The sequence below is a fragment of the Hylobates moloch genome, unplaced genomic scaffold (genome assembly GCF_009828535.3).
Source record: "Hylobates moloch isolate HMO894 unplaced genomic scaffold, HMol_V3 SCAFFOLD_11, whole genome shotgun sequence".
Classification (NCBI taxonomy): Eukaryota; Metazoa; Chordata; class Mammalia; order Primates; family Hylobatidae; genus Hylobates; species Hylobates moloch.
In genome coordinates this window covers 98,596,896-98,624,268 of record NW_026652286.1, presented here as the reverse complement: position 1 = coordinate 98,624,268, position 27,373 = coordinate 98,596,896, and the positions used below count along the sequence as shown (strand labels likewise).

The 27,373-nt window shown below is 51.6% G+C and overlaps 2 protein-coding genes across 6 annotated transcripts in view; one reads left to right on the top strand and one right to left on the bottom strand.

The window, feature by feature from the left end:
- Window positions 1–4,460, top strand: part of CDON (cell adhesion associated, oncogene regulated) — a 107,340-nt gene extending 102,880 nt beyond the window's left edge. For all 5 annotated transcript variants that reach the window (XM_032167849.2, XM_032167847.2, XM_058446292.1 and 2 more), the window contains one exon: window positions 213–4,460. In XM_032167849.2, coding sequence (XP_032023740.1) covers window positions 213–376 — 164 coding nt within the window. In that variant the 3' untranslated portion in view covers window positions 377–4,460. The remainder of the gene's footprint in view (window positions 1–212) is intronic.
- Window positions 4,461–4,959: 499 nt separating this feature from the next.
- Window positions 4,960–15,201, bottom strand: VSIG10L2 (V-set and immunoglobulin domain containing 10 like 2). Its single transcript, XM_032167844.2, has 12 exons — window positions 15,109–15,201; window positions 13,220–13,570; window positions 12,677–12,952; window positions 10,962–11,237; window positions 10,103–10,351; window positions 9,185–9,445; window positions 7,575–7,865; window positions 6,879–7,175; window positions 6,095–6,217; window positions 5,773–5,797; window positions 5,612–5,664; window positions 4,960–5,462 (listed from the first exon to the last, which is right to left on the bottom strand). Exons 1-12 carry the CDS (start codon window positions 15,188–15,190, stop codon window positions 5,365–5,367), a joined length of 2,382 nt encoding a protein of 793 aa, XP_032023735.1. The 5' UTR covers window positions 15,191–15,201; the 3' UTR covers window positions 4,960–5,364.
- Window positions 15,202–27,373: the final 12,172 nt, after the last annotated feature.

Below are 27,373 nucleotides of genomic sequence, written 5' to 3'. Positions count from 1 at the left end.
AGCCTTTATCGCCTGTAGTCCCAGCTACAAGGGAGGCTGAGGCAGAAGAATGGAGTGAACCCCGGGGGGCGGAGCCTGCAGTGAGCCGAGATCGCGCCCCCGCACCCCCCCCGGGGGGAAAAAGAGAGACCCCCCCAAAAAAAAAAAAAAAAAAAAAAAAAAAAAATCAGCCTTTATCATTTGATAATGCTCCCAAACCTTCTGTGTTTCAGGAGACAGCTGTGCCCATTCAGAAACAGAGAACAACATTGTAAGTTGGAATGCTCTTATTTTGCCACCTGTCCCAGAGGGCTGTGCTGAAAAGACAACGTGGTCTCCGCCTGGCATTCCTTTAGACAGCCCGACAGAGGTCCTTCAGCAGCCCCAGGAAACCTGAGGACGTGCAAACAAGCAGTCATGTTCCAACTTCAAGCCAGTAACTGCACAAAACAGGCCTGGGAGCGAACTGTGTGAAGGACCTTAATTCAAATCAGAGAAAATCATTATTTATTTTTTTGTAGTAGTAATGTCATATGAATGTATCTTAAAACGTGTGCCCTTTTATATTATTTATGCCTTAAATGTTTTCTTCCCCATTCCTTCCTCCCCCTCGGTAGGAAACAACCTTGTTTTGCATGGTATTCCGTCGCCTGGAGGGCAGAGGGGTCCTTCCATGTTTTCTAACAGCTATAGTGACAGCAAGAGCTCCCCATGCAAAGGATCCCATCTCTTGGCTGCTTCGGCTAGGAGGGAATGCAGGGGCCAATTGAAGGTTGCCACCAGCTGGGTTTTCGGGTGGAAAATGGTCTTTCAATAGTGTATTCTCAGACTTTTTTTTTTTTTTTGAGATGGAGTCTTGCTGTCATCCAGGCTGGAGTGCAATGGCTCGATCTCAGCTCACTGCAACAACCGCCTCCCGGGTTCAAGCAATTCTCCGGCCTCAGCCTCCCGAGTAGCTGGGATTACAGGCACCTGCCACCACGTCCAGCTAATTGTCTTGTATTTTTATTAGAGACAAGGTTTCAGGCTGGTTTTGAACTCCTGACCTCAAGTGGTCCACCCGTCTCTGCCTCTCAAAGTGCTAGGATTACAGGCGTGAGCCACCACGCCCGGCCTGTATTATCAGACTTCCTGAGAACACTTTGAAATCAACTGCAGTTGTGACCCATGTTTGTAATAGCAGACCTGGCTGATGGATTTTACAAGAGTGCCTTCCACAAAAGTGGTAATGTGACCTGTTGACTTTCTGCACGTGGGCACAAGTGATGTTCAGTTTGCTAGGCACTAGTCATAGTGTTATGGACGTGGTGGAGTGTAAGGTCTTGATGAATTACGGCAGTATGCAGAAAAGGAACCAAGGCCAGAGAGACAAATAATGCCTAATGTCCCACTGCTTTACAATTACATTAATTTATAAAATGGCCACTGTGGGGCTCTTTTTGACTGTTTCTCGGAGTAGGAACAAAATAAGACATTAAATCGTGGCTTGAAGAGAAAGATACGCATTTTCAGAAGAAAGAAAGGGGAGGGCTGCAGGGAGCCCGGTTGGCAGGAGCTCTCCAATCTGTTGGATTAGCACAGGGACACGCTCATGGTGCCATGACGCTGAAACTAGTCATCCCCCACCTCCAACATAGGCAGTGGCCTGCAGGGGTGAGTGTCCAAAAAGACTTACTTTGGAAGAAAAGGGTTGTTGTTTTTTTTTTTTTTTTTTTTTTTTCCTGAAATTTCCTGATATCTTTTTCAGAATGTCACCCTTGTGAACAGGCACCTAAAGCGTTGGTCAGCAGAGCACCTGACCACGGCTGCCTCTGCGTGACAGGGACATTTGCAGCTGCCTTTGGAAGTCTCTTCACATTAAAAAACAATTATATAAGTGTGTTTCATAGCTTGAGTCAAGCTTTCAAGGATCACTGTTCCTTTTTGCATTATGCATCCCTTTGGGGAAAGAAACAGAAAATTACTCTGTTTCTGTAGAATCAAGCAATTCCAGCAGAAGTGAAGAAATGTTAGTCTCCCAGAAATCACAGTGGAATAGAATATAGTACTATGTTAACCAACTTTCTGTATAAATGCATCAGTATTCCCTTACATATGTCTGTATATTTTATAATAGAACTGTTAGTGAAAATGTGCTTGTTTAAGCTGGGTCACTATGCAAGAGGTACTTCCAGTAGAATGTAGTGAGTGTAATTCCCTAGTCGGATATTAGGGATGCTGTAGACCCAAGTTCTACATTCCAGATGTCCGTGCCTATAGTATACTGGATTTATTCTTCATGTTGCTTAGATGCAATTAACTCTGGAGGGGGATAGCTGCGTCCCTTATTTCTGTGACTAGCAAAGGACAAAGTCCCAGCGCACAGAATATGAAAACATACCCTGTGTTAGCCAATCAAGTCACAGCAATGCTGTCACAAAGGGAGTTTTAGAAAACTGGGGAGTCACTGTCCATAGACAGCCATTTTGATTCAGGAAACAGGTATATTAGCATGAGCCTTAGGTCATGAACTGCTTTTAAAGATTGAGTTTGAATATGGGATCTGTCCACGAGGAAGAGAAAATGGCTTTGCCTTTAGGACAATCTCATTGTGGACTGCTTTATTTATATTATTAGTAACGCTGTTTTAAGTGTTATTCTTTTTATTGTATTTTATTTATAAAAATGCCTTTATATATTGAAATATATAAATATATATATATATACACACACACACACACACACATATATATATAGAGAATTGCCTTTATGTTTAGGCAGTATGAGTTTCTCCCTAAGCGTGAGTTGGCTCTGAACTTTTCTGCCCTGCACAGGCACCCAAACAATCCTACCTAATGTCACTTCACCAGGAAATGAGAGGACATGGTACAGTGTGGGAGACAGCACTAACACGTGTTGAATAACTACTGTGTACCAGGCACTGTGCTCAGTGCTTGTTACTGTTAACTCATTTAACCCTCACAACTCATCTACAAAGTTGGTATTAAAATCCCCCAGTCACTCAGTGAGCCATGGGACCTGAATCCGAACCTAGTTTATCTGGAGCCATAATCTGGGCTCCTCCCATTTTTCCATACTGCTTTCCAAAAGCATTGCGGTTCACTCTTTAGATGGAGCCAGTCCCGTTCCGTATGCTGTGATCTATCCCTGCTGTGGAATTCCTCCGAGGCTCCAACTCTGCAGCCGGAGAAGCTGCCCTCTGGACTCCGCGGGCAGAGCTCTGCTTATGACTTCGTCTTCCAGGAGTCCACATTTCTCCCCTTGACGGCCCCTGTCTACCACCTCCACCTGGAAATTTGATCTTTACTGTGCTCAGTGATCACGAAATTGGTCAAGCCTCTTCATGTTCCTTCTCATCTAGAATTCTGTGTGATTGTTTTAGCATTAAACTGCCCGCTCCCACTGTATCATTCCACGATCTCCTTTTAATGTTTTTCTTTCAGTTTTGCACTGACGGTCTGGTGACAGGTGCTGCCAGGGTGCAAGTTACATTGCAATGTTCTAAACCTTTTGAAGTGTTCTTAGCAAAAGCATTTCTTTCTGGGTTTTGTTTTTGTCGAATGAGTCTATGAAGACTCAATGCATCCATCTTGGGCTGATCATGCCACAGATCTCATTCCAGCTACGGTACTGCCAAGAAGTGAAGTTTATCATTGAATTTTACCTGTGTTGCTGTCTTTTAAAGTAATGACTTTGAGATGCATGCTTTGTATCATATTGAAAAGTATGTTTTATTTTCCTTAAAGTTGTACTATTATGTGTGAACCTACATATTTTAAAGGATGTAGCTTTAACAGGTTTTATTTGGTTGGTATGATTTTATATTAAAAGAGAACGCTGCTTTCATATAGCGTAGCCCCTGGAGGTGGGGATACTCCCTGTTTCTACAACGCTGCTTATAGTTTGTGATTGGGGTGGGCAAATGTCTTCCTCTGAAATTCTTTGGAACCTCCACCCCTGTCCTCCCCTGAAACTCCCCTGTGCACACCCCTTCTGTTCTGACTGCAGAGATCAAGGCCCTGAAGGAGCAGGATCTTGGGCAAGTGTTTTAGGGGAGGCTGAAAACATACCTGAGCCTGGGGGCGATGGGGAGGCAGGTCCACCTCCTCGGGGCAACTTTGCATTTCTTTGGAAGGAAGGGAGGTGAGTAGGAGAGGAGCTTGGGAGGATGAGGAGGGGCGGTCCCGCCTCACACATTGTCTGTTTTTACCATTAACCTAGGGCCACATGTTTATGAACTCCAGGTCAGAAATTTAGCCTCCTTGCGAAAACGTTTTGTTTTACTGCCCTAAGCAAATACACATCTCTAGGCTTCTCTGACCAGAAAGCCAACAAAGTCTTTTGCATGGGGTGTGGCCCTTTTGTATTTTATTTCCCATATTTAAATAAGCCTTCCTTAAACCATAGCCCCAGTCCTGAGAGCTTTGAGGGTAGCCGAAACCCCTTATCTAATAAAGTCTAACTCTGTGAGAACCACAGAATCTTCTTAAGTTTCTCAATTTTCTGTCTCCTTTCAGGCGCCACTTCCCTTGTGCTGGCAGGTCACCCGTTGGCTGTCTTGCCGTTTCTTCTCATCTGTGTCTCCTGCAGAGGCGGCTTGGAGTCCCAAGTCTTCTAGTCAGTTGAACAAGCATTCATTTGTGTTTTCACCCAGATTGCAGACCCACACACAAACAGACACACACACTTGGAGCTAGTGAGTCATGCTGGCAGCTGACATTGTGACTCTGGAACAGCCCCGGTGCTCTGTGAACAGCCAGCTCCCCCAGCCTGGGGGCGGGAAGCTACATCTGCAGTACCTCTGCTCTGTATCTTGTGGGCTGGGACTCCTGGAGTGGGACCACTGCAGCGTCAGCGATGTTTGTAAGCTACGGTTGAGCAAAGGAACACACCTACACACCTTGTTTCTTCCCACTAGCCAAACCTGGGGCCCAGCCATCAGCCTCTCTCTGCGGGAGTTGCAGTGGAAATAGCCCTCTATTGGCGTGAACATCAGCTCTGATTTATTTAGGAATTGCACCATCCACAGACTTTTTTTCTGGAAGCAGCTAGCTTGCTCATACTTCTATAGCACCACAGATGGTTCCCAGTACCATGGCTTTCACTTGCCCTCAGACACCCAGAGATCCCTCTCTCCCAGTTGTGGGTCCTCTTCCTTGTCCTGCCACCTCTGTCTTCCCCAAGGTGGGCCAGGGCTTCTCTTGTAACCATGTCACTTAGGGACACTGCAGCTGGGCCTTGCACCAGTTGTAAAGACTGGATATTAAGTGAAAGTGGTAGTTGGTGTCTTAGCTATGTTGGTTTTATGACCAAAGTCTGACAGAAGGGCTCTTCCCAAATCCCACCTGCCTTCCCTAAGCCTATTTGCATCTTCCTCTTCGGGCCTTATGGTGTTGCAGTCACTGTGATGGTGACATTCACTGGAGCATCCATGGTTTCTTGTGCAGGATCCAAACCTGGGGTGGTGGTTGGTGTTTCAAGGCCTATGAAGGGCGTATGTGGGCAAAGAACAGAGAGATGCTTTGAGAGTGTCCTAATGTTCCCAGAGCTCAAGAGAGACCAAGCATCAGCCTCAGCACCCCGCACTGGTCTCCTTGCACACGAGTCGTCGTCTTCTGGATAAAGTGCTTACCTGCCTGTGCCTCAGCATCTTCTCTGGAACCCCTCTGTTGGTGCCTTTGCTCCCTGAGAGTGAAGTGGGAGAGTAAAGTTAGTGGCAACTCACTTCCCTCGCTTTCCTTTCCAACTGGAGGAAAGCCCTGGCCCCCAGGATGACTGGGGTTCCACACTCACATGGGAACAAGCAATTGACCAAGGCCTGTAAGAAGGAAAAGAAAAGGAGTATTACTTGGCCAGCCCAGCAGAGATCCCAGGAGGAAGGCCCTCTCTTTCCCAATGGGCTCTGTACTAGGGCCTCAGGAACCCAGAAGGGGATGGCCCCAGGTGCCTAGGTTGGGGGCTGGAGCCTCGAATGGCAACATCTAGCACTGGGGAGAGGGTCAGAATTAAGGAAGAGCCTGGATTCTTCTCCCCCGGGACTGCTGCATCTCTCCTTTGGGTAGGGCCTGGCCACCCTGTGGGGTCAAGCAGCCCTTCCCTTCCGATTCCCACTCACGGGGGAAAGTCTCCGGGTGCCGGGCAGCATACTGGAACACCAGCAGACAGGCCACCGTTGCTACCACCATTCCTGTGCCTGCTGCACCCAACACCGCTGGATAGGCGCTGAAGGGGGGGTCCGCTAGGAGGGGAGAGCACAGGTCACATGGTTTAGAGCCACTGCAGAACTTGGGCCACAGTGGCTTGTAGGGAACCACTAGGGTTCTGGAGAAGCGGTGCCCTCCCTGCTCATCCGGTTCCCCCTGCAGCTGACATGGGGACCCAGAGAATCCTGGAGATCAGGAAGGCGGCGCTCTGTCTGCCTAGTGCTCTGGGGTTTGACTCTCCCGCCAAATCCCCTGTTTCTGGTGCAGAAGACAAAAGGTTGGTTATCTTGGCTGCTTGGGGCTGAAGGGGAGTATGCCATAAAATTAGGAATTCCCAGGATGGAGAGGGGGCGGCAGGAAGCTGAGAGCCTGCCTGTTGCCCTGGAGGGGAGACTGAGGCACAGAGTGGGCTCCTGTTCTTAGTCATCCACACCTTTTCCTTCCTCTCTATTCTGATCATATGAATTAGGGTTCCTAACCCTCAGCCTGGAGCCTCCTGAGCCCCCCAGGGAGGGACAGGAAAGAGCCGTGGAGATTATCTGAGGGGAGGGTGGAGACGAGGACGGGCTAGGGACGGGAGAATTCAGTAGGAAGCGAGCAAAGGAACAGAGGAGGGGATGCCCTGTGAAGAGGAAGATGAACCAGGGGCCAGTGCTTTGGAGAAAAGGTGGGTCCCTCCCTGGCATTAGCTGGCACCTGGTGTCTTCACCTCAGAGGGATGTCCTGCAGTGTGGTGATTCAGAGCCAGGATGCGGAAGGCATAAAGGACCCTGGGGTCCAAGCCTCCCAGCCGCCGGCCTCGACTCTCCGGCTCAATGTCACTAGCTGCCGTCTCCCACGCCCCAGCTCCTGGGCCCAGGGCACTGGCCTTCCGCTGCACCAGGAAGCTGGTCAGGTTCCCGGATCCTGAGATGGCCCATTGAAGCTGCACCTCTCTCCGGTGCCTCCCGTAGGTCAGGCGGCTGATGGTGACATTGGGAGGAGCTGGATATCCTGGGTGAGGGTGGGGACAAAACAAGGCACATGTATACCTACAACCATGTGAGCTTGTGCCCCCAGATTTGCTCCTGTCAAGAGACAGCCTGGCAGTGTGGAAAAGGCACAGGATTGGGGTCTGTGGGCCTGAGAAGCCCTGTCTTGTCCCATCAGTTTTTTCCATCTATAAAATGAAAGGGAGGCGATCCTGCCTGCATGGCGTTCTGTTTGCCATGACTGCACCAGATTCACGCACGTGTTGCCCATCTAGCTCTTGAGTCCTGCCTACACCCGAGGAGGCTCAAGCGTCTGCATTTTGGAGCAGGGAATCCCTGTGCTTTCCACTTCAAGCACTCTGTGGCTGTTGGTCTCCCAGCCCCCACCTCACCACACACACGCACTCGACCCCTCACTCACTCAGGACCTCCAGCAGCACGCTCCGACTGCTGTTGCCCACGGCGTTGCGGGCCACGCATTGGTAGGTGCCCCTGTGGTGTGCCGGGTCAGCATTGTAGATGCGCAGGCGCAGCTGGGCACCCTCAGGGTGCAGCATGAATCCTGAAGTGCCGGGGTCCACTTTTTGTTGTTGAGGCCCCAGCCAGAGGAGCTGGGCAGGTGGTGTGCCCCCGCGGAGAGAACACTCCAGCCAGGCCTCTCCCCCCTCCAACACTGACACGCGGGGCTCAGCCACGTCCAGCTGTGGGGCTTCTGCGGGGACAGAGGATGAGGCTGGCTAGTGGGAGGGCTTGGGGACAAGGTGCTGGCCAGCATTGGAAGACATGGAGAGGAGATGGAGCGGGAGTGCTGCGGAGTTGACAATGAGGCTTGTCTGGGGCCAGTCTGCCTTCTCTTCAGGTTCCCATCCTATGCCAAGTTCCTGTCACAGTGTGCTCCAGGGCTTGCTGATATATGATAAAATCAGCAGTGTTCCTCCCTGCTCCTTCCCTGCCCCACCCTAGCCTCGGCTCCTGCAGGCAGGGCCCTGCCTTACTAGTCTCTGCTTGAACGGCCCCTTCCAGCACCTGGCCTTCCTCCCACTAGTGGCCCCCCACCTCCCGGCTGGCTCCATAGCAGGTGCTCAGATTTTATGGACTGACTTATTAAAGACCCAGACTCTCAGGTGTCAATGAATCTCCTACGATGGAATTTCCGGTCCTGAGACTGAGTAATAGGGAAGGAAATATTTGGGGTTGAGGCCTCCTTAGAGCCCTGAGAACATGCTAGTTACCAAGCCTTTGGGGACCAAGAGGTAAACCATTCTGTGAGAACTGTTGTATGTGACAGCTTCTCTGTTTGCTTTTCTCACATTTTTTTTACTTTGATATTTAATTCTTTTTTTCCTGGTTGCAGTAAACAGACTGGCAGGGCCAGATGAAGATAAAGAGGAACCAGACCAAAACCAAACAGAGTAAGAGAGGTAGAGAACTGACTTCTGAAACATTAATGCAAATCAACAATATAATCAGGCACCTCTCTTATGCAAATCCATGTAAATGAAGATTATGCAACTGGCATTTCCACTTCCTCTAGATCAGTGCTATCCAATATTGTAGTGACCAGCCACGTCAATATGGGAACTTGAAATGTGGCCAGTCCAGATAGAGATGTGCAGTAATTGTACATATACCAGATTTTAAAGACAAGATAAAAAAAGAATGTAAAATATATCATTAATAATTTTTATTATTACATATTGAAATGATATACTGGATATATTGAGTTAACTAAAGTGTTTCACTTGTTTCTTCTTCTTTTTAAATGTGGCTGCTAGAATATTTTAAATCACATATATGGCTCACATTATATTTTTATTACACAACTCTGACCTAGCCTAACCCCCTCATTTTATGGATCAAAGAAAATTTGAGTCCCTGGGAGCTCAGCTCCTACCTACCTCCTAGCTTCCCCGTCCGCACTGACTCACTTTCCATGCCAGCACAGCCACCCCCTAAGATCTCTTTGTCCTGATTCCAAAGGGTTCCTCCTCCTGTCCCAGCCCCAGAACAAACTCGCTAGCCCCTACTCACCCAGCTGGAGGTGGCAGTGGGGGTCAGGGGTCCTGAGCAGGTGAGTGCCCTGGCAGGTGAACTCTCTGCCAGCCAGATCTTCTTGGGCCTGCAGGAGGTGAACGGCCATCGAGGAGCTGCTACCGCCGAGGGGCTGCTGCTGTTCATCAAGCCAGCTCAGCGTGGCGGGAGGCTCGCCGCCAGGCCACTCACAGCTCAGCATGACGAACTGGTCCCCCGTTGTGGCTGTGCTCCAGCAGGTGGGCCTCCCGAGAGGCTCCCCTGGAAGGAATGATGGCTCAGTATGGCCCTGTGGAAGGAGGAAGGGCTTGGCAGTTCCACCCTATCCCCCTTCCTTCATTTGTTCCTTCACTCCCTCCTTCCTTCATTACTTTGTCACTCACTCATTCACACACTCATCATTTATTGATCATGTGCCAGGGAAATGGTGGGAACAGACATTAAACAATTATTATGATTTGATGTGTGCTAGAATATAGACAGAAAGACAGACAAACTCCCTGGGGCTTCCGGAAAGAGGACAGGATGACATCTGAACTCTGTCCTGGCTGATGGCTGGGAGTTCTGTCTGCACACTTGGCAGAGAGAATGCTGAAGGCAAATTTCAAGCCCAACATGCGTCAGAGTGGTAGAAGTGCAGTGTGAGGGCAGTGAGAGCCTGCTGACCCTGCAGGCAGGGACAGTGGGGAGGTGTCAGGGCTCCAAGCCCAAAGTGAGGGGAACAGAGCACAGTGTGGATGGGAAAGATGGGAGATGGGGACTGAGAGCTGAGTGCCGCCCATCTCCTTGTTACATGGCGTGTTTTGGAGCCTGCGGTCTGGAGCGCCACCCAGATCCCAGGCCCCCCGGCTCTCCCCTGACCTCTACCCACACTCTGCCTGGAATGTCAGAGCCCTGGGGTTTCCTGTGTCCACTCACAGAGCATGACCGTGCAGAGGGCAGGTGGTGCCAGGGCTGGGTGCTGGCCAGTGCAGGTGAAGACGCTGCCACTGGGGAGCTGGGCGGCTGCATGACTCCAGGTGGCGTTGCTGGGGGCAGTAGGGCCAGGTCCCTGGGGCCCTTCCCACTGCAGCTGGGCAGGCGGAAGCCCCCCGGGCCAGGCGCAGAGCAGAGTGACAGCCTCAGGGCTGGGATGCACTGCACAGGAGGGCTGTCCCTCAGGGGGATCTGGATGGGGAAGTGGGTGAGGCTGGAGCAGGCTCCACTGCCAGTGCCCTGCAGCCCCCAGGCCCAGGCAGGCGAGTCTGAAGGCCAGGGGTGTCAATGGGTAGGGGAGTAGGGAGAAGTGGGTTAGGGGAAAGATTGAGTCTCTCCGAGGGGCTGGTGAGCAACAGGCTGAGCTCTCAGGTCAGGGGCAGGAGGTTACCGAGTGTACAGGAGTTTGGAGTCCCCAAGGAATCCCAGAGGCCCCGTGGAAGGCCCCATCTCCCATTCTCGTCTTTGTCCCTGGGCACCCAGGAGCCAGCACACCTTGCCTCACTGCCATTGCCCTTCTCTGTGCCTCAGTTCAGTCCGCAGGGCCACGGGAATAATCACTTAGTGGCGGGGTGCTATGTAGTGTCGGTAGCTTCCCCCCGTCCCTTCCCCTTCCCACAGTTTTCTTATCCTCTTTCCCCGCCCTCCAACTCCACTTGGTTGGAGACATCCCTCCAACAAGAGCAACTTCGGCACACGCCTCTCCACGGGGCCGCTGGGTCTGCCCGAGGACAGCCCCACAAAGGCTCCGGCGTGAGCTGTCCCCAGGCCAGGCTGGGCGTCACCCGACCCCCACACTCACAGTAGATGGTGAGCTGCACAGTAGTCTGGGTGCGGGCGTCCAGGTAGCTGTTGCGGGCCAGGCAGGTGTACAGGCCTGTGTGGACACGGCCAGCTCTGGCGATGACATAGGTAGGCCCCGTGTGGACTTGCGTGTGGTCACGGAGCCACACATAGTGACTAGGTGGGTTGGAGGCAGCCAGACAGCTCAGGGTCACCTCTTCCCTCTCACTGGCCCAGAAGCCCTCCTCAGTGAGTCCCAGCGGCTCCACGGTGATCACAGGCTTGTCGGGACCATCTGGAGAGCAAGGAAGGCCAGTTACACCTCCCCAGCTTCGTTCCTTCATTCCCGCACATGCTCATCTCTGAATGTATGCATCCATCTTAGGGGCACGTAGTATGCACTGGCCCATGTCCACCCCAAGGCTAGGCCCTTTCGGAGCTCAGAGTCCAGGGGCCATGGGCACAGTCCAGGATGCTCAGGGCTTATGTGTGGAGGTGAGCGCCCTGGGCTGTGGGTGCTGCCTCGAGGGACTCCTGGGTTGGGCCAAGGTGGGGCAGAAGAGAGGTAGGGGACCTAAGCTCCCCATGTGCCTGAGACTGAGGGGCTCTTGGAAGCAGACAGTCGGCCACTGTAGACTGCAGAAGTAAGATACTCCAGTGGGTGATGTTCTGAGCCCTATCCCAGCAGCCACCTCCTTTCACTTCCTTGGACTCCACCTTCCCCTCTCTCCTGCGTTCCAAGCTCAGGGTCACCATCTTCGAAGCTCTCCCTGACTCCAAGGGTTCTGAATTCTTTGCCTGCTTCCAGTCTGCTCCTGCCTCTTTCCCAAGAACTCTCCTGCTCACCTGCCTCCTCAGCAGTCCTCAGTTCACAGTTTCCACAAACCGCCACCGTGAAGACCGATAAATTGGACGCCATTCTTCCTTGCTCCTTAAAACGTCTAAGACCAGCACTGTCCAATAGGCGGATGCCAGCCACAGATTTTTTTTATAACATTTTCTAGTAGCCAAATCTTAAGTAAAAATGACCAAATCCGATCAAGCAAAAAACAAAAACAAAAACCACCAATAGGTGTTTTACTTTAAGAATATATTTGATTTAAGCATATATATCCAGAATGTTATTTCAATATATAATCAATATAAAAGTTACGGATAGTTTACATTCTTTCTTTTGGACTAAATCTTCAAAGTCAAGTGTGCCTTCCATGCCTACAGCACAGCTCAGTTTAGATTGGCTCCATCTCAAGTGACCGAAGGTACACATGCGTGGCTGCCATGTGGGACAGCGAGCTCCAGGCCACCCTGGCCTTCGTCTTTCACCCAGGGCTCCTGATTTCTAACTTCAGGCTTACTGCCCTCTCCTCCCACTGTGGCCCCACCTCCACCTCCTCGGGGTTCCGTGGGTTTCTGAGAGCCCTCCAGGCTCAACCTAAAGGCAGACTCTCCAGGCCGCCAGTGAAATCGTGAGTGAAATTGTAAGCATGAATGTATGCACATTTTCCTGGAAAAGAGTGTCCATGACCTTAAAAAGGCTAACGGCCTGGAACTAGAGCTGCACTGGGCACCAGGGGCACAGCACCCCGTGACTCTTGCCTGCTGGAGATTTTAGAGGGAGGGGCACTCCCGCAGTGGAGCGATCTGGGGAGTTCTGAGGTGTGGAAGGCCGAGTGTGGATGGGGAGATGGGTGTCAGCCCTGACAGCCCCCCCGCCCCCACCACAGTCTGACTCACAAATGACGTCCAGGAAGGCCCCGTCACTGCTCAGCCTGTTCACGGAGTTGCTGGCGCTGCACATGTACCAGCCTAGGTGTGTCCGGTTGACAGGGTCCAGCTGCAATAGTGGCTCAGTGACCCCCACCAGGGCCTCTCCAAGGCCTCGGGATGCCTGATGCTGCCAGGCAAAGGTCACAGGCTCTGTGCCCTCCCACACTGCACACGTGGCCACCACGGAGGCTCCCTCCACCGGGGACGGGTTACTCAGTCGCACTTGAGGCTTGGACACCGGCACTGGCCAGAGGAGGGAGAGGCCCGCTGTGTTATTACAGACCCAGGACACGCCCAGCTGTGTCCAGCGCCCCCACCCCTGCTGGCTGGGGCCTCACCTGCCACCCACCCTGACCATCCCTTCCTCATCACCCTAGCTTTCCTCAGTCCCTGCAGTGGGGCGCCCTTTAGAACCCGGGTCCCGCACACACACAAAGGGAATGGGCAGCACACTTGCAGAGAAATCCAAAGTAGCCCGTGGACCAGCTGCAGCTGGGGCCAGGCCCTCACCCAGCACAGCCAGCGTGAGGTGGGAGTAGGCAGTGTGGAGCTGGCCGCCAGCCACGTGCAGAACCTGGCATAGAAAGTGGCCGCGGGCACCCTCGCGAAGCTCCCCCAGCACCAGGCTGCTGTTCCTCAGGCTCACGACTCCCAGAGCCGAGGCGATGGCCTCCACCTTGGACATGGCTCCATCGGTGACGGCCACAGGCCGGGGAACCAGGGAGCCCAGGGGGGTGAAGCTCCAGAGGACCAGCAGCGGGGCAGGCCCGGAGCCACAGGCCAGCTCCACGGAGCCACCTCGCACTCCCTGGACAGACACCACCTCCTCTGCAGGGGCCTCGGGGGTCGGGTGGGGCTGGCCTGGGGAGAGAAGGGGCATAGCAGGACTTCTGGGCTGCTCTGGGCTCTCCTGCACTCCCTGCCTTGCCTGGAGCCTCTCTTTTTGGTTCTGCAGTCCCAAGCGGCCCAGGCAGGTTCAGGAAGACCACATAAAAGCACTTCTGGAGTTGGTGGGCAAGAGACAGTTTCTGTGGGAGCCTCCGGGTTTCCTGTTTGGAGGCACTGAAGGAGGGGTTGACTGAAGTCAGAGAATGGACTGGAACAGTGATCCCCACTCCTCATGGGTCACTAGACCATTCAAAAGGCAGATTCGTGGACGTCACCCCAGACTATCAAGTCAGACACTCCCAGCGGTGGTGAGGGGGTCAGTACCCAGGAATGTATATTTGTAACAAGCACCCCAAGATCAGTCGGATGATCAGTCCTGTGACGATGGTGACCCTGGAGATAAGGAGATCTGCATGGCCACTGGTGGCTCGGGGTCTGGAGTTCCTGTGTAAGGATTCTAGGAGGATCCCAGGGCTCCATCCTACCCTGTTCCTGTCGCATTGCAACAAGGGGAAGAGGACCCATCAGCCCATCCAGCATCCGTTCAACTAAACATAGAGTGCCGGGGTCACAAGGACAAATGGGCCCCCACCCCTGCTCTCATGGAGCTCCCAGTCTATCAGGGACCAGCCATTAAGTAGTTCCTGTGGAGTAAGTCACTTAACAGGTGTTCTTGGCTCAGGGCCCAGCCCTCAACCCCAGCCTAAGCCCAAGTACCATGTTCCCCGCTGTCCCCTTACATGTGGCCCAGGTGGGCCTCATGCCACAAAGTGCTGAGGACCTCAGCAAATTTGTGTGAAAATAAGTCCCTGGGGCCGGGCTCGGTGGCTCACACCTGTAATCCCAGCACTCTGGGAGGCTGAGGTGGGCGGATCACCTGAGGTCAGGAGTTTGAGACCAGCCTGGCCAACATGGCAAAACCCCGGCTCTACTAAAAATACAAAAATTAGCTGGGCATGGTGGCACACACCTGTAATCCCAGCTACTTGGGAGGCTGAGGCTGGAGAATTGCTTGAACCCAGGAGGCAGAGGTTGCAGTGAGCCAAGATCACACCACTGCACTCCAGTCTGGGTGACAGAGCAAGACTCTGTCTCAAAAAAAAAGAATAAAAATACGTAACCCAGAAACCAATTTCTTCCAACCCCATGGACATTGCTTTGGCCCAAGATGCCAGCATCTCTCACCTGGATTATGGCAATGATCTCCTGATTGCCCTAATCCCCCTCAAAACCAGGGAGCTTTCTGAAACCTAGATCTGACCATGCCACTCCTAAGCTTACCACCTCACAGTGGCTCTCAGGATGACTCCAGCTTCTCAAGGTTAAGCAGAGTGCTATCACCTACGTGGCACATAGTAGTCGCTCAGTGAACGCTAGTTAAATGTCTAGCCGATGAATGACTGAATGGACTTCATGGAATGGAATGCAAAAGGAGGATCCCCCAGGAAGTGGCAGGAATAATGGGATGGGAGTAGGAAATGAACCCCCTGGGGGATCTGAGTATCACTCACCTGAGGCCCTCGGGTGCAGAAGGCAGAGGCATATCAGCAGCAGGAGGCTGACCGGGTTGTGCTGGGCCCTCTGACCCACCATGGCCCCATCTCACTGGTGGCCACACACCTGAGGCTCCTGCCTGACTTGTGGGCCCTTTCTACCCACAGCAGAGCCCAGCCCTGGGAGGATGGTGGTCCGGTTCAGGTTGCCAACTTCAGCCCTGCCCATGCCTCCACCCCTGCTCTCCTGTTACCCTCAGTGCCTCGATGACTTGTGAATTATTTACCAGATGATTCACTCTATCCATAATGCAGAGTTGGGGAGGGCAGGACGTGGCTGGGGCAGACCCGGGGAGAGGACCACGAGCTCCCTGCTTTTTTACTCGAAGGATATTGTAAAATTAGAGTCACTGAACAGAGTTGAGAAAGGCCCCCAAACTCTTCTGTTCCAATCACCTGCCCAACACAGGACTCCCACCACAGGGACCTTGAGGTTCAAACAACCTTTAGGTGGAGCGGCGGGAGGCGCTGTGGCGTCAAACACAGCTGGGGTTGGTGATAAACTGAAAAGCGAGGACGTTTCGGAGCCTCCCTGGGCCCTAGCTTCCTCACAGATAAGTGGGATAATAACGCCTTCTTTGCTGTAAAGAGTATATTATGAATATCAAATGACAAGACTTAAATTAGCACATGGGGGTGCTTTTTGGGTGCTGAAATGTGCTGTTCCTTGAGTTGAGTGAGAGTTACAGTTCCTCAAGCTGTACATTTATTTTTTATGTACCTTACAAATCTTTGATATAATTCATGCACACATATGTGTTTGATATCATTCATGCCTGTCCATGCATGCGCTCATGCACACACACGGGTGAACAGTGCCCAGCATGCAGTAGGTGCACCATTCATGCTCCTAGGTAGATTTGAACTATCAAGTCTGGCCCCTGGCGCTGGGCTGGAGCCCGGCGTTCCTGCTGTCCAGGGCTCTCTGAATCCTCCCTCTCTCTAGCTCTCGGAGCATATCCTGTTGTCTAGCTGTCTCTGAATGACAGCCCGAGAGGGGGTCAGATTTTTCCATCCTCTGGTGGCAGGGTTAGACTGAGGATGAGATTCCTGAACCCCAGTGAGAAGGGGGATCTGATGTCCGGTTTCAGGTTCTCCAAGGGTCAGCCAAGACAGGAGCTGTCAGAGTTGAATTCCAGGTGGCTCCTCCGGGGCCCAGAGATGTCACTGTGGCACTCTGGCTTCTCATTTGCCTGGGACAGTGGCTGCATGGACAGAGGCTGTATGGACGGACCCCTATCCCGCCCTCACTCGATCCATGGCCAAGGCCTTCCATGCCTTCCTCAGGGTCTCGAGTCCCCGTTCCCTCCTAACTCAGCTATGGAGCAGAATGGCAGGTGGTCCCTGAGAGTCAGGTTTGACTGCCCCTGGTGACCCGTGAATACGGGCCACTCATTTGATTCCCCCACTCCCCAAACTGGGTATCTCCTCTGAACTCTGTTAGAGGTTCCTATGGAAATAAAGTGTGGGGATCCGGCAGCACTCTCCACCTCAGGGTGGCCAGCCCCTGTCTCTGGAGAGAACAGGAGAATTCCAGCTGTGTGAATCAGGGGAGCTTTAAAGGATCCTCTGGCGGCGACAAGAGCTTGTGCTAATGTAGTTAGTCTACACCGCTTGCGTTATCAGCCCCCAAGCCTTTGCTCAGCTGGGGCATCAGGAACACGGAAGTCAGGTGGGGCTTCTCAACCTGCTCTTTCCCCTTAGGAAGGGGACCCTCCAAGGGAGAGGCAGGGAGGGAGGGTATATTAGTCAGGGGTCTCCAGAGAAAGAGAACCAAGAGGCTGTATGTTTATACAGAAAGGGATTTATCATAAGGAATTGGGTCATGTGATTATGGAGGCTGACAAATCCCACGATCTGCTGTCCACAGGCTTGAGATCCCAGGAGAGCTGAGGTTTCAGTTTGAGTCTGAAGGCAGGAAAAGACCGCAGTTCCAGTTTAGGCTGTCAGGCAGGCGGAGTTCCGTCTTAGCCTTTTTGTTCTCTTCAGGCCGTCACCTGATTGGATGAGGCCCACCCATGTTGGGGAGGGCAATGTTCTTTACTGATTCTATCAATTCAAATGTTCATCTCACCCCAGAACACCCTCCCGAAACACCCAGAGCGATGTTTGGAATAGCTGGGTACCCCATGACCTAGCCAAGTTGACACATAAAACAGACCATCACAGAGGTGAAGCCTACCCCCCATCCTGTGCCCTGGCTCTGCCAGAACAGGAACCCCATGGCAGAGCCACAGCCCCTGTCTGGAAGAGAAGAGATGTGTCTGGAATGGGAAAACAGGCCCAGGCCTGCCTCAGGAGGTGAGGAGCTGGCAGAGACAAGGTAAACTGGTTCCTTGCTTTGAGGGACAAGAAAGCGTAGTAGTGAGAACACACATTTATCTCTTTATTACTGTGTGACCTCAGCATCTTACAGAACTTCTCTGAGCTTCAATTTCTTCCTTTATTTAATGGTTTTCCTGAGAGGAACGCATGAGATTATGCATGTATAGCTCCTGCCTCTTGAACTTACTTATACCCCTTAACCAAAGAACATAAACAATGAATTGAATAAATGTTTCTTAAGCGTCTAAGTTTAAGGCACAGGGATGGGGTCAGATTTTTCCATCCTCTGGTGACAGGGTTGGAGGCCTGACAAGAGATCCTCTCTTTCCCTCCTTCCCCCCTTCCCAAGGAGCTTCAGCCCAGCTGAGGTCACCCGGAGCTGTGATCCGCACTGTGCAAGCTCAGCGGCTGGGCCCTGGGGCGGGTAAAGCGTGGATTCCCAGGGTCTGGTGCCTGCTTCTCATCGTCCCCTCCTGCTCAGGGCCTGTGCTCTCCACCCTCACTGCATGGCCTCCATCCCCAGCCTGCCTGGGCCCCCAGGGCTCACATCAGCCTGGAGGGAAGGACGGGCAACTGTGTGGACTAAGGGGCAACCTGGAGTCCCTGGAGTGGACTCGCAGCTGAACTCAGAAATGAGGGGCTTATAAGGAGGGACTCAGGACCTAGACTCCAGTAGTTTGAGGTGAAATTCTGGAGGACCAGGCTGAGGTTCCAAAAGGGCTGGTGGGACCTTCCTCTGCACACAGAAAGCCCCTCTGCCACCTCCTCTAGAGAAGGCCCTGTAGCTCCTCCCGGGGGAAGGTCAGCTGGGCGCTGCATGACCTTGGGTGAGCAACCCGCTCTGTCTCCATCTTGTGGCCATCATCTGTGAAATAAAAATAATAATAACTCCCTCTTCAAGTTATTGGACAAATGACATACAACCACCAGTATTAAGCCCCTGGCAAGCACCCAGCATGGCACGTAGATACATTGAATCAGTGTTAGCTCTTGCCCTCCTTCTCTTTAAGTTGAATGAAAATCTGCTTCCCTGACACTTCTATCCTTGGGGAATTGTTTCATGGAAGTTTTGTAAAATTACTCAAATCCCACTTCCAGATGAAAGTCATTCACTATTTGAAACTGCGTGTGCTGCTCTTCTCTTCTCCACCTAAATAAATAATACTAGTCACCATTTGTTGTATATTTACATACACCAGGCATGGGTTAGGGGTTCCCAACAACCCCATGAGAAAGCATTACTATTCATATTTTATGAATGGGCTCAAACTCTCCCCTATTTTCTCCCCGTGGCTTGATTTCCTGTGCCCCAGGTTGCTCCCCATCTTTAGACATTCTCTGGTTTGTCCCCGTCCACTCTGAGACTGTGGCTCACTCAGTCTGGCCAGGGGCCTGTGGAACTGCTAAGTCCCTTCTCTTCTGACAAGAATGCTCAAAGCCTTGCTCAGTTATTTACTGAGTTTCACGGATCCCGCTCAGCTAACATTTATCATGTATCAGGGCATGTTTGCTACACCGTATCCTTGAGGCCTCCCCTGGCTCCCGAGGATGGCTGGGCACACCTGGCTCTCCTGAGAGGAAGCGGCGGCTCCCTGAATCTCCCTGTGTCTTGGGATGAGGCAGTGGCGCGGCTGGAACAAGCACCAGGTGCCTGCAGCTGCCTCCTCTCCAGGACCCTCCGCTGTGCATGGGCAGCAGCTACACCAGACCGTGGGTACTTGGTAAACCCAGGGCCAGATGATGTTTGTCTCGCACCACATCCCTGTGCCTCTGAGCCAACCGACAGGCCCCTCCTTTTGTGCTGTGGGTTTTAACCCAGCTCTCCTGCCGTGTGACCATGTTGAATCCTGACTCGGAAGTCACAGGGCTTTGGAGCAGCAGCATGTGAAAGGACAGGGACAGCTGGGCTGGGGAGGGGAGCAGATGCTCCTGCAGGAAATGGCTTCTCCATGTGTGCTGTCGGGCCAGCTCGGCCCTCCGGGACCCCAGCAGGAGACCAGCCGAGGTCTGCAGAGGAAATGGGTTAGAGGCTCCACAGGCAACGTGTCCTCGGCTATGTTCATGGCTAAGGAAAGGAAGGAGGACAACAGGGACAGAGGACAGGCAGGGGCCACTGCCTAGTCACTTTGTAAACTGATCCTTAGAGACTAGAGAGGAAATGAAGGAGGCCCTGGATGGAAGGGTTGGGAACAGGAGGTGAACAGATCAGGAGAGGAAGGAAGGGGAGGCAGACGCAGGCCGAGGCTGAGGCAGTGACAGTGCAGGGAGAGCACCTGTTGGGGCCGCAGGGAAGGAGGCCTAGTTTCTGGCACCAGCTTCACCTGGGAGCTAACCCTCCTTCCATCTGCTTTCCATTCCCGGAGCCCTTTCTCAACCAGCCCTACTTGGGCACGTGGAGCAAAACACTCATGGCTTCTGCTTCCTGATTGGTTAAAAATGTGATTGCAGTGCTCACCCTGACACTGCTCAGGGCTGTTGTAAGAGGCTGATGGTGGATTAGTAAGAGCGTATAAGCTGCTGTGCAGATGTGTCCGGAATTGGTGGGTTCTTGGTCTCACTGACTTCAAGAATGAAGCCGCGGACCCTCGCGGTGAGTGTTACAGTTCTTAAAGGCGGCGTGTTGGGAGTTTGTTCCTTCTGATGTTCGGATGTGTTCAGAGTTTCTTCCTTCTGGTGGGTTCATGGTTTCGCTGGCTCAGGAGTGAAGCTGCGGACCTTCGTGGTGAGTGTTACAGCTCTTAAGGCGGCGCATCTGGAGTTGTTCGTTCCTCCCTGTGGGCTCGTGGTCTCGCTAGCTTCAGGAGTGAAGCTGCAGACCTTCGTGGTGAGTGTTACAGCTCATAAAGGCAGTGTGGACCCAAAGAGTGAGCAGTAGCAAGATTTATTGCAAAGAGCGAAAGAACAAAGCTTCCACAGTGTGGAAGGGGACCCGAGCGGGTTGCCACTGCTGGCTGGGGCAGCCTGCTTTTATTCTCTTATTTGGCCCCACCCACGTCCTGCTGACTGGTAGAGCCCAGTGATTTGTTTTGACAGGGCGCTGGTTGGTGCGTTTACAATCCCTGAGCTAGACACAAAGATTCTCCACGTCCCCATCAGATCAGTGAGATACAGAGTATCAACACAAACGTTCTCCAAGGCCCCACCAGAGCAGCTAGATACAGAGTGTCGATTGGTGCATTCACAAACCCTGAGCTAGACACAGGGTGCTGATTGGTGTGTTTACAAACCTTGAGCTAGATAGAGTGCCGATTGCTGTATTTACAATCCCTGAGCTAGACGAAAAGGTTTTCCAAGGCCCCACCAGAGTAGCTAGATACAGAGTGTAGATTGGTGCATTCACAGACCCTGAGCTAGACACAGGGTGCTGACTGGTGTATTTATAATCCCTGAGCTAGACATAAAGGTTTTCCACGTCTCCACCAGACTCAGGAGCCCAGCTGGCTTCACCCAGTGGATCCCGCAACGGGGTTGCAGGTGGAGCTGCCTGCCAGTCCCGCGCCGTGCGCTCGCACTCCTCAGCCCTTGGGTGATCGATGGGATTGGGCGCCGTGGAGCAGGGGGTGGCGCTCCTCGGGGAGGCTCGGGCTGCACAGGAGCCCATGGAGCGGGTGGGAGGCTCAGGCATGGCGGGCTGCAGGTCCCGAGCCCTGCCCCGCGGGAAGGCAGCTAAGGCCCAGTGAGAAATCGAGCGCAGCGCCGGTGGGCTGGCACTGCTGGGGGACGCAGTACACCCTCCGCAGCCGCTGGCCCGGGTGCTAAGCCCCTCATTGCCCGGGGCCGGCAGGGCCGGCCGGCTGCTCCGAGTGCGGGGCCCACCAAGCCCACGCCCACCCGGAACTCCAGCTGGCCCGCAAGCGCCGCACGCAGCCCCGGTTCCCGCTCGCGCCTCTCCCTCCACACCTCCCTGCAAGCTGAGGGAGCGGGCTCCCGCCTTGACCAGCCCAGAAGGGGGCTCCCATAGTGCAGCGGTGGGCTGAAGGGCTCCTCAAGTGCCGCCGAAGTGTGAGCCCAGGCAGAGGAGGCGCCGAGAGCGAGCGAGGGCTGTGAGGACTGCCAGCAGGCTGTCACCTCTCACAGAGATGTGAAGAAAGAGGAGAGCTGGAATCACATCAGGGTTCAGATCTTGGCTCTGTTGCCCACTACCTGAGTCATGATGAACAAGTTACTCACCCACTTCAAGTCTTAGTTTTTCCTCTGTGAAATGGGACTAATTGTTTATTAGACAATATCAGAAGCCAGGCGTGGTGGCTCGTGCCTGTAATCCCAGCACTTTGGGAGGCCGAGGCGGGCAGATCACTTGAGGTCAGGAGTTCGAGACCAGCCTGGCCAATGTGGTGAAACCCTCTCTCTACTAAAAATACAAAACTTAGCCGGGTGTGGGGGCGTGTTCCTATAGTCCCAGCTACTCAGGAGGCTGAGCCACGAGAATCACTTGTACCCGGATTGTGGGGGTTGTAGTGAGCCGAGATCGTGCCACTGTACTCCAGCCTGGGCAACAGAGAAAGACTCAGTCTCAAAAAAAAAAAAAGCTAGAAAATTAATTTTGTTATATGTGGGAATAGTTTTTTGATTATGTGAGACAATGTTTCTATTTTTTAATGAATACTAAAACATTCAGCAATGAGATGTCCCGATGTCTTTAGCTTACCTTAAACTACTGCACAAAAATAGACCAGATGCTGCTTTCACCAGGCCTCTAGCCCTGCATTGCCATGGGGATTCTTGCAGGGAAGAAGCTGTACCTGCTTGACATAGACATTAACATCTTCCTAATTTCATAAAAGTTGCATGAGGTGTGCCGGGTGGTGGAAGGGGTGAGATGGAGAAAGGAGAGTGCCTTTGGGGGCAGTTAGAGCAGAAAGGAAGAGATTTCCCTGAGTTTGGGGATAGGTCAGAGGTCACTAGGTACCTGGGAGAAGAAGAGTCTGGAGACAGCAGGCCAGGACCCCAGAGCGTACAGGACTGGAGAGCTATTGCTGACTGCACAGGCCCACAGAAGGCTTGGACAATGAGCAGGCCAACCACCACGATGGACCAGCAGTTAGAGGGCTTCCCTTGGTTTCGTCCCTCCTAAGTTTCTTAGTCAATTTGTGTGGCTATACTAGAATACCCGAGACTGGGTAATTTATAAAGAACCGAAATTTATTTTCTCACCGTTCTGGAGGCTGGGAAGTCCAAGTCAGGACTCCAGCAGGTCCAGTGTCTGGTGAGAGCTGCTGTCTTCCAAGATGGTGCCTTGTTGCTGCACCCTCCAGAGGAGACAAAGGCCGTGTCCCCACATAGTGGAAGGCAGAAGGGCAAAAAGGGATAAACTCCCTCTGTCAAGCCCTTTTATGATGGCAGCTACTCCCATTCACAGAGGAGGAGCCCTCATGGCCTAACCACCTCTTGGAGACCCCATCTCTTAATACTACCACATTGGCAACACCTGAATTTTGGGGACACATTTAAACCATAGCAATAAGCCCCCAGGTTCTGGTGGGACACTGGAAAAAGGCAGAAGCCCCAGGAATGAACTCAACTCTACTTGATTTTAGTGAAATAGAGAAATGGATATTTTTGTGCACCTAAGTTTGTAGAGTAAGAGTCACACCTACTACACCACTACTATTATTATTATTAGCGTTGTTGTTGTTGTTGTTGCTGTTTCCTGGGCTGTGACACTAGGCCTCAGTGCATTTGAGTGCTGTCTGATATGAGAAAAGTGCTCAGGACAGCTGCAGTTCCTTCCCCCAGGAAAGACTCCTAGCCCTTCAGTTCCCAGGCTCTTCCTGGGTTCTGCCCCATCTGGCAATAGTGCTGCTACCAGGCCGGGAACGACAATATAGGGACAGTTCTCTGTAGTTGAGGGTCTGTTGGAGGGCCCTGGTAGGAGTCTGTCTGGACTCAGCACGGGGGTTGCCCACCAGGTCGGCCCTAGCCTTCAAGGGTGGGCCAGACTTTTGAGGTCTGTTGGGGAACCCAGGGCCCAGGGAAACTTCTAATTGCTCTCTCCATCTTCAGGCTTGTCACCTCCCTTCTATCCCCTCCCAGTGCCCTCCACCCAACCTGGCTAGATTCTCCAAGTTCCCTGGCTGGGGAGCAGGAAGGAGTGGGGAGTTTCCATAATGTCTCTGTAGAGCTCCAGGGTGAGGCTTGGCAACTGGAAATTGTCAGCCGTCTCCTTGGCGACCAGCAGCCAAATAATTCTGGGAATGGAGGAGGGAAGAGAGCTCTCAGCAGGGCGGCCAAGAGAGGCAGCCCTCACTTCCCAGAAAACTTCAATTCCTCATTACCTGTGTCAACTGGGGTTCAATCAGGAGGTAGAAACCACACCAGTTAGTCTGAAAAGAGAATTCAGCATAAGGAACTGATAATGAGGTATGAAGTTGTTAATTAGGTAAGGAGAGGGTAAGGAGAGAGAAGAGTAAGGTTTCATGGGGGTCGCACCTGCAGGAGCAGCTACCACTCCAGAGCTGGAGAACCCTAAGGAAGAGTTTTGAAGGAGGGCTCCAGAGCCTGTGAACCAGACATCCGAGGAGGGGGCTCAACTCAGCGGGAGCTGGGGTCTCTGGGTGTGAAGGAAGGATTCCTGCACCCAGACCTCTGCGGAAGGGGCACCTGCCAGCTGGTGCTGCGGTCTCTCAGGTAGGGGTGCAGGGCTGGGGTGGGGTGGATGAAGAAGCTGCAAGTGTTGGAAACACTGCAAACTGGATCAGGTGCTGCTCCAGGAGGGGCCTGCTGTTCCTGGGATGAAGATGTGTTGCTGGGGTGACCTCACAGGGGACACACAGATGCAAACAGGAAGGAGCCTGTCCACACTTCCTGTCCCGCCTGCAGCCTCCTTCTAGTGACTGGCAAAGCAGAAATGGAGTTGGCAGGGTCCAAGCCCAACATCACAAAACTGGCTATAGAAGATACAGGTCCAGAGCTGAGAAATAAGAACCTTGTTACCACAGTGCTGGAAGTTCTGGTCTTCCAGCCCTGTCGTTAGTGGTAAGAGCAATGCTGAATGCATAGTGGGTGCTCACCTAATATCATTGTCTGGCCACTGCCTCAGTTGATTCCTGAAAAGGCACATGGGCAAGTAAGGGACAGGCCCTTCCCTCCCCTTCTTGGCTTTATTCTGGCCTGTTTTGAAGTTACTGACATTCACAGGCTCTGATAGCTGAAAGGAATTTTTATAATGGTAATGATGAAAACAACAGCAGCAAAGAAATATTACAAGTGGCCCAAGGAAAACTATAAAATTACTGGGATCAAATCGTACATTAAAAGTACAGGACAAGATCAATAGCCCCATAGGGCAGAAAGAGAACAAAGTCCAGAAACTTATCCCCGTGTGTATGGATTATAGGGTAAAATAAAGGTGGTATTTCAAACCAGTGGATTCAAACTATGGTTTCTTTAATAAATTGTATAGGCACAGTTGGCTCTATGTCTGAATGAAAAAAAAAAAGGTTACGACCTCTACCTCATTAAATTATTAAAACAAAATTTCAGAGCCAAAAGATTTAAATGTACCATTTAAAACAGTTTCATGAGGAAAAATATTAGGAGAATATATGATCTAGAGTTTGAAGAGATTTTTCTAAATAAAATAGAAAATCCATAAGCTACAGAGGAAAAGAGAGACATAAGATGCTTAAGTTTTAGAAAGATAAAATATACTGCTGGGATCATGAGGTCAGGAGTTGAAGACCAGCCTGGCCAACATAGTGAAACCCCATCTCTACTAAAAATACAAAAATTAGCCAGGCATGGTGCCACCTGTCTGTAGTCACAGCTACTCGGGAGGCTGAGGCAGGAGAATTGCTTGAACCCAGGAGGTGGAGGTTGCAGTGAGCCAAGATTTCACCACTGCACTCCAGCTTGGCCAACAGAGTGAGACTTTGTCTCACAAAAAAAAAAAAAAGAAGAAGAAGAAGAAGATACCGCTGGGTGCAGTGGCTCATAGCTATAATCCCAGCACTTTGGGAGACCAAGGTGGTCGGATCACTGGAGCTCAGGAGTTCGAGACCAGCCTGGGGAACATGGCAAAACCCCATCTGTACAAAAAATTCAAAAATTAGCCGGGTGTGGTGGCACATGCCTGTAGTCCCAGCTACTCGGGAGGCTGAGGTAGGAGGATGGCTTGAACCCAAGAGATAAAGGCTGCAGTGAGCTATGATCACACCACTGCACTCTAGCCTGGGCAACAGAGTGAGACTTTGTCTCAAAAGACAAAAGACAAAAAAAAAAACCCAAAAAACAGAAAGATAAAAGATACTATATGTAAAGTCAAAAGACAAACTATAGACTGGAGAAAATATTTCAATATGTACCACCAATAACAAGTTAATATCTGGTACACGAAGATCCTGTCTGTCAATCAGAAAGAGAAATAACCTAGTAGAAAAATAGGCAAAAGATAGAAAGAGGTGATTCATGGAAGAGAAAATCCAAGTGGATAATACATTTATGGAAAGATGCTGACCCTCACTAATAGTCAAGGAAATGCACATTTTAGAGATGGGATACTGCTTTTCATTTATCAGAATAGCAAGACTTGATAAGAATGATCATAGCTAGGGCTGGAGAAGATGAGGGGGAAACCACTCTTAATCACAGCTGGTGGATATGTGAATTACCCCAGACTTTTGAGAAAGGGACCTGGTAAAATATATGAAAACTAAAAATATACATCTCTTTGAGCTACGTAATTTTTGGAAATTATACTATGGGGGAAAAAAAGCAAGCTTTAGTATTTGAGGATATGCATACAAAAATATAGCATTTTTTTGTAGTGGCGAAACCATTAGTATTGATTGAATGATATACGTATACCCATGTAATGTAATGTTATACAACTTTTAAAACAATACATGACAGAAAGACAAATGCTCTATGATTCCACTTAGGTGAGATACCTAGAGCAGTCAAAACCACAGAGACAGAAGGTAGAAGGGTGGCTACCAGGGGCTAGAGAGGGAGGGGAAATGGGGAGTTGTTTAATGGATATAGAATTTCAGTTTTGGATGAGCAAAAGTCCTGGAGACGGGTTGCACAACAATGTGAATATACTTAACACTACCGCACTGTATACTTGAGAATGGCTAAGATTGTAAATTGTATGTTATGTGCATTTTACTATGATTAAAAAAAAAGAGAATAAATTAGAGGGATTTTCACAATGTTTTGTTAGGTGAGAAAAGCAATCTGCAGAGAAATCTATGTGGCATTTGTAAAATAAATGACAATAAAGGTAAATAAACGCCTTCTGGGTAATCCAGACCTGCCTGGCCGCGCCCTGAGTCCTCCAACTCCAGAGCACTCTCCAGGCTGGTCCAGGCCTAGGGCTCCGGGCAGGGGCTGGTGTTGAATGAAGCTTACTGGCTTTGCCAGCCCTAGGTGGCAAAGCACCCTTTAAACAGACTTCTGCCCTGGTGTTCTCCATCTCCACTCTCCTCCCCCAAACGCTAGGCCCCCACAGGTTCTGGCACAGCCAGCCAAGTCCCACAGCTGTTTTTAATATTCTGCACAAACTTTATTGAAATGAGAAGCCCCGTTTATCATCCTTCAGGCCCCTGCTCCTTCTGATTAGGTACAGATGACCTGACAGTCAGCGGGGCCTGAGCCAGCAATCAAAGAGGAGATTGTTCTGAGCCAGGAGGTGAGAGGGGCAGAGGCCTGGGAAGCCGAGCAGGGTCCAAGGAGACTCGGGCCAGCCAGGAGGAGATGGGGGAGGTTCTCGGGCTGGGGGAAGGAGGGGAGGGCAGGGCTGAGTAAATTCTTCAAGGACCCCTGGTTTGCTCATCTTCTCTGGCCTCTGAGCCTCCTTCAAAAGGCTTGCATTCTATGCCAGAAACATCTCCTCATCTCCAGTCTCCAAACTCAGCCCCCATTTTGCTTTACTTCCATCTCTCAACAATACCAGGAA